The sequence below is a fragment of the Lygodium microphyllum genome, chromosome 5, assembly GCF_053477565.2.
Source record: "Lygodium microphyllum isolate KBCC chromosome 5, Lygodium_microphyllum_v1.1.10, whole genome shotgun sequence".
Classification (NCBI taxonomy): Eukaryota; Viridiplantae; Streptophyta; class Polypodiopsida; order Schizaeales; family Lygodiaceae; genus Lygodium; species Lygodium microphyllum.
Window position 1 is genome coordinate 74,610,692 of NC_141139.1, and position 6,880 is coordinate 74,617,571.

The 6,880-nt window shown below is 39.9% G+C and overlaps 1 protein-coding gene across 1 annotated transcript; it reads left to right on the plus strand.

Annotated features, from left to right (window-relative positions):
* The first annotated feature begins 1,144 nt into the window (after positions 1 to 1,144).
* Positions 1,145 to 4,702, plus strand: LOC148035995 (GDSL esterase/lipase At3g09930-like). Its single transcript, XM_087677994.1, has 5 exons — positions 1,145 to 1,378; positions 1,458 to 1,658; positions 1,995 to 2,296; positions 2,708 to 3,023; positions 3,747 to 4,702. The coding sequence occupies exons 1-5, from the start codon at positions 1,285 to 1,287 to the stop codon at positions 4,094 to 4,096; spliced, it is 1,263 nt and encodes a 420-aa protein (XP_087534120.1). The 5' UTR covers positions 1,145 to 1,284; the 3' UTR covers positions 4,097 to 4,702.
* Positions 4,703 to 6,880: the final 2,178 nt, after the last annotated feature.

The following is a 6,880-nucleotide window of genomic DNA, read 5'->3' on the forward strand; positions in this document are numbered from 1 at the left end:
CTAACCCTCGCAAAAAAGTGAGTCCTAGAATAGGGTTAGTAGTGCTATCACTTCCCTTTTGCCAAGCTGTGAGTTTGCAAAATTTGACAACTAATGAGAATTCACAACTCTAACAACAACTTCTATCATGTGTTACAAATCCTTTGTCTTATTGCCTAGGTTTGACAACTAATGAGAATTCACAACTTTGACAATAACTTCTATCATGAGTTACAAATCCTTTGTCTTTACTGCCTAGGTGTGACCATTAGGATAAAGCTTCTACCCAAAAACCCGTTACCCCTATTAATGTTGGTGCAACGGGGCTCTAGCTTTGTCAACTTGTGCAAGTCAATTGACTTGTGTGCGTCCTCGCCCTTAGACTCTCACAAAGTGTAGTTTGAGCTAAGCATGATAGCACCTATACTATTGAATGCTCTTACATGTAGACGTATATGTTGACATTTTGTTCTCCTTTTCATTTGTAATGATTAGCATGGATCTTGATAGAGTTTGCGATCATATTTTTCAAATTTTTTGTTTGAGTAGATTATGTCCCTTTACAAGAAGAGTTAAACAAATTTCCAATATAATTCCCACTTTGTGAATTATGAGAATATCGTGAGCTTTTGTGAGAGAGGGATTGCATACCTAGTTAGATGTAACTAGGCGTAGAGGGTAGCCCCACGGGGACTGGCAAACCCTTGCCCCTAGCCTCACCTAGCTAATTAGGTATGTAGTTGATTGTCCCTTGCCCCTTGTTGCACCTAGCTAGCTATGTGCACCCATGTGGCTCAAGGAGAAGCACATGATCTTGAACACTATTGGGAAAAATGAGAGAAAAGAGCTACTTTCCCCAAATGCAAAATAAAGTTTTATGGGAAAATGTCTAAAACTTATTGTGCTTGTGAAAGTATTTTAGGGTGTACACTTTAAGAATTACCTCTCTATTTCTCCAATGTGAGGAAAGGCAACTTGTGGCAATTCTATTAACTTGGTTTCCCTGCTAACAAGAATTGCTAGCCACAAATTCAAAAGCTCATAATTGCTATCCACAAATTCAAAACTCTCATAATGACAGGAGTCCCAGCTGTCCAGATCGTTCCACCACCTGCAACTGTACGACACTGACTACAGCAGAGACTATGAAAGCTATCATTTTCAATACGAGTAGCACAACCGAGAGAGAGAGAGAGAGAGAGAGAGAGAGAGAGAGTGTGTGTGTGTGTGTGCGCGATTCATCATTCATTTACACCGCTTTTTGGGTTCGACGATGAAGAATCTGATGTTGGTCGCAGCGGCGTCATGAAGCCCCTCGTGCAGGCATTGCCGTTGGGCTTCGTCTTCCTCCTCCTCTCCCTCATCACCATCATCATCAGCGGCAACGACCGCAGCCATAGTGAGTCTATGGCCTCCTCAGTAAGCTGTTTTCAAATTCTTGTCTTCAAAATGGCGGTTCAGTGTACCCGATTGTGCAGGAGGAGGGACCGTTGCAGCTATTGCAAATGGGGCTGTTATGCAGACACAGGCCAGGATCATGTTTGTGTTCGGGGACTCTTATGCAGACACAGGCAACCATCCAAAGGGGGACCCCTCATGGGAGGTTCCTTATGGAATCACATGGCCCGGCACTCCAACCGGTCGATTCGGCAATGGCAGGGTTCTCACAGACTTCATTGGTGGGTATTGCTGTTGTGGAATGACTTCACTGGTGTGTACTGCTGATGTGCGATCGTTATCATCATCATCATCAGTGTAGCTGTGGTGCCACTATTCCATCTTATTTTACCATGCACATTTAGCTCTTTCCTGTGTACCGTTCCACATTTTTGTCCGATCCTATGTTGCCTTTCTTGCCAATAGATGTATAGGAAGATATGCAGACATACTAATACACAATTGTGTATGCCCTGTATTTAGATGTATTACCGTATATCTATCTGTTGCTGTCTATCATCATGCCTGCTTGCAAATTGCTGAATTTCTAACATGTGCATGTATCTGTGCTTGAGCAGTGGAGGCTCTCAACCTGTCATCGCCTGTGCCCTTCCGCATACTGAATGAGAGCACCTTCAGCATCAGCAGCAGCAGTCCCACTATCTCATCCTCTGGTGTGAATTTTGCCTATGGAGGTAGCGGGATGTTCTACACGTTTGGGAAAGAGTACGTGAATCTCAGTACACAAGTGGGACAGTTTAAAGAGGTGGCACAGAGTGCAAGCCTGGATCCACAACTCATTCAAAGCAGCTCCCTAGTACTTCTAACATATGCTGGGAATGACTACATCAAGTATGCAGGGGACCATGGATCTACCTTGGTAGGTAGTAGCTGATACAGTGAGTTAAGGTGATAAATTTAGTAGACAGTCCTTGATTTACTTTTTTGAGTTTGAGGCCTTGTCTACTTTAAGGGAGTTGTCCTTACATAATCAGATTGGGCTTCAGCTGCCATACCCTGAGTTGAGGGGCTCTATCAAAACATCATTTCTTTTTTTGCACCTGAATGTATGCAGTGAGAAATCCTCATTAGCATAAGTAGTCAGCTCCTTCATTCTATTCTGGGTACTATGTTTACACAGAGTGATTTAAAATTACTCTTTATTGCTCAATCAAGCTGATTAGCTTGAAGGTGCATTGCTTGGTTCAAGGGACACAATCCCTGATCTCTTCTTGCAGTCCTCGTTTGAATGCAGAGAATCATCTCTAACTCAAGTGCATTTGACTCGCAGGAGGTTCTTTCTTTTGTGCCTCAAGTTACCAGTGAAATTGCTTCAAACCTGCGGAGCCTGTATGAGATTGGTTTTCGGAGCTTCATACTGAGCAACATGGAGCCAGCAGGTTGCCTGCCGCCTTTCACGCGGCGCCAAGGCAGTAGCCAGTTTGAGTCAGCTTGCAATGAGACAGGCAATGTGTTGAGCCAGGTGCACAACCAGAATTTGGGTGACGCCATTACCTCTCTTGAGAGGCAGCTGCCTGGAGCTAAGTTTATGGTCCTGGACCAGTTCAGCTCCTTCACCACCATTCTGTCCAATGCAACTGCATATGGTAGGCGAAAGCTGCATGACAGCATGTTCTGTCTCTCTAGACATTTACTGTGTACTATGTGATGCTCATGTGTAATGTTCTCCATGTCCATGTGTGTACTGTGTACTGGGTACTGGGTACTGCTCGTTGCTTACATGTGTAAGTTTTTGTCCGTGTGTGTGAGGTAAGAATGTAATACTTGCGTCTGTGGTAAAATGTAATGCTTACTGCTCACAGTTGTAACTTTGTCTGTTTGTTACTTCAGTGTGATGCTTACTCATGTGCGTGATTTTCCGGTGTTGGGCAAATTAGAATCCTCATTCACAGGAAGTTATAGACAAATTCCCATTATAAATTCCACATTGTAAATTTGACAACATCATGAGCTTCTGTGAGGGAGGTGCACCTGGCTAGGTATGTGGTGTCTTCCGACACGTAGCTCATGATGTTGAACGCTACACGGGAAAGCAAGGGAAAAGGACCCTAGGCTGGCAGCCCCCTCGGCCGAACTGCACCTGGCTAGGTATGGAGTCCCTCCCTAGCAAAAGCTCATGATGTTGAACACTGAGGAAAAAAACAACCCTCTAGCCAGCTACATGCGAAAATGTCAAAACTTCTCGTCAGATTTCTCATCAATCAATGCTAACATGTGTGAGAGCTCCACTCTCTCTCTCTCTCTCTCTCTCTCTCATCTGTGTCTCTGCATTGTGCATGCTCACACGTGTGCGGGGTTGTTCTGGGCAGGCATTACTCAGGCATTCGCGCCGTGCTGCCTTGGGAACGGGAATCATACTTGTGGCAATGTGGACGGGAAGAAACCCCTATATACCGTGTGCAGAAGACCTGATGCAGCGTTCTTCTGGGACAATTCGCACCCCACGCAGGCCGGATGGAGCATCCTGGTGCAGCACTTCTACGCCCATCAGCTCCTCTCCAACATCTCCACCACATCATCATTAGCAGCAGCATCACCACCAAACCCAACAGAATCATCCTCATCATCGTTCTTACGGGTAGCACCATACGTGCCCTTGGTCGCTGCATCTTTTGCAGAGTTCATTCATTGGTGGATCTGGACATGCGTGCGGCTCTAAGTGCCACATTGAAAGAGCCTTTTCACAGGCTAACAAATCAATTCAACCTTATTGAGGTCTCAACTAATTTTCTGACGCATCAATGTCATCTCATAATTTTGAAATTCAGATAATTAGGATGGATGGCAGATGGGGCAGTTACGCCAATGCAACGAGCTGTATCCACAATTAGGCGAGCCTAGCCAGGTCTTGGTTAAGACTGCTCAGCCCAGAGGCTGTGAACGAGTAGAGGGAAAGCTAGCATGAAGTAGACGAACAACTGGTATAAGATACAGAGAGCCCTTTGCACATGGCGCAATCTAGGAAGCAGACAATTTAACAATGTCTAAAGTGCCCCCATTGTCTCCAGAGAGAGAGAGAGAGAGAGAGAGAGAGAGAGAGAGAGAGTAGGAAGAGCTCTTCTTCACCCAGACTATGCTACTAATAATAATTTAGGTCATGGAGTATCTTACATCAAGTGGAGAATTCAATATGAATTTTGTAGATTAAGACGAAGTTAGTGATCCAGGAATTGACTCTCTACCTGCCAAAGGGAACTTTTATTAAAAACCCTTCGTCAATATTTTATATAACTTAATTGCATAACACTAATCTAGATGGTTTGAACCTCGTAAAAGGCTCATGTTTATTTAATTTATTTTTTTGCACAATTGTCACTCTTAATTATTAGGATATTAATAATTGTTATAAGATGGTACTCTCGAGTTGGTGCCTCAAGCCCTTTCTCTCATTAATCTTAACTAGGCGCTCTGTGTCTAGACTCAGCTTGGCGCTATGCGCTTTCTCTCCGCGCTTCGTGTCAAAATGTGAAGTTCGATTACCCTAATCAAAGTTCTATGGATAATATCATCCGTAAAAATAGTTTGCAATGCTTTTTGAAGTCTCATTTAATAAGGAGAGGCATGATAATATTCGAACATTGTTTGGGCTATCTATTAATAAAATTTAGAAAACATAAAAATGAGTAATATTGATCAAAATTTAAAAAAGAAAATAAAAGGGCTTTACAATATTGAAATTAGAAGACCAATTTAGAAGAGAAAAAGAGTTTGTAATGCATGTTGTATAAAATAACTTTATACATGATAATTTCTCAAACTTATTTTTGTATAAATGCAAACAAAATGTCAGAAAATAAGTCAAACATGGTTTTATTCAAGGAATATGATATTTCAAAAGAGCACGAGAGATTAAAACATTTTATTTTTTGTTAAAGAAAAAAAAGTTAAACTCACTTTTCTTTGAAGATCTTAAAACTTAAAAAAGAATAGAAGACAGTAAAATAGTATATTTCTTAAAAGTATCTGATAAAAAAAGAATAAATACTTTGATGATATTGCACCAAAAATATTATGTAAATATAATATGAGAAATAAAACATTATACTTATGATAGAAAGTTCAAATAACTTTTTATGGTAGAAATAATGTAAACATTATGTTCTCATATAGTAAAATAAACATAAGTTTAACTCTACATAAAATCATGAATATCTATCCATACATGAGAGAGATAATTAAAACATTAAAGTATTAAATCAGAGAAAATAAGTCAAACTTGCTTTTTATCAATGAATAACTTAATATTGAAAAAGAGTTTAAGAAAGTACTACATTTTATAGATATGTGAACAAAGAAGAAAAAAAGGCTTTGATTGTATTGAAATAAAAATATTATGCAAATATAATATGAGAAAACAAAGATTACACTTTTGAAAAAATAGAGGTTACAATACTTTCTATAAAACTTCTTTATATGTAATATTGATGGTACCATTTACCATGTTCTCTTTCTCATCAATCAAGACTTTTAATCTGTTTGGAGACTTTACTCTTGAGAAAGCAACATAGAGTTGTCCATGAGTAAAGATTGGGGTTTTTAGATATATCCCCAAACATGATAACGTTTGGTCTTGAGTTTTGTTGATTGTCATTGCAAATGCTTGGAGACTTTACTCTTGAGAAAGCAACATAGAGTTGTCCATGAGTAAAGATTGGGGTTTTTAGATATATCCCCAAACATGATAACGTTTGGTCTTGAGTTTTGTTGATTGTCATTGCAAATGCCAAACGGACTGGGAATTGCAAGTGTTTCATTGAAAAAGGAAGTTCCCTTGTAGTTGGGATGAAAGTTATCCTCGGGATAAAAACTATGTCTCACCAGTATTGGTCTCTGTAATTATCTCTTGTAATTATCTCTGCATCAATGACATTGTTATTGAAAGCCTTGCATACAAGTCTAGTACCATTGCATAAACCTTTAGAAGGATTCAAGTTCATGAGCGATATTATTGGAGCATTTACTTTGAGCAGCAAGATACGAGGAGGAATACCTCCATCGAGGTCAAGGGTATTTAGATATTCCATAGAATAGAGGAATGAGTTTTTCTCAATTTTATCCACAGAATCAGCACTGTAGTATTGTTTAACCTCTCTCAGTATCAGCTGCAATGTATGATTGTTTATCATTTCCACATCCTTGTTTCGAAGTGCAAGAATGACACGTTTACTAAAGAACGTTTTGTAATCAATTACACAATTCATTTCACGATAGACAAAATTGAACAAGTCTTGCATAGATCCTTCCTTTAACAACAATGTAGGTGGAATTTGCAATATATTATTAGTATGTGTTAAATCTTTTCCATCTCCAATGTCTTACAACCATGCAACAAACTGATCATGATCTGATGCGACCCGCATATTCTGTGTAAGTTTCAAAACATTAAAATATTGCCACAAATTGGAACAATATATAGCAGCACCGACAATATCCTCACGGGTAC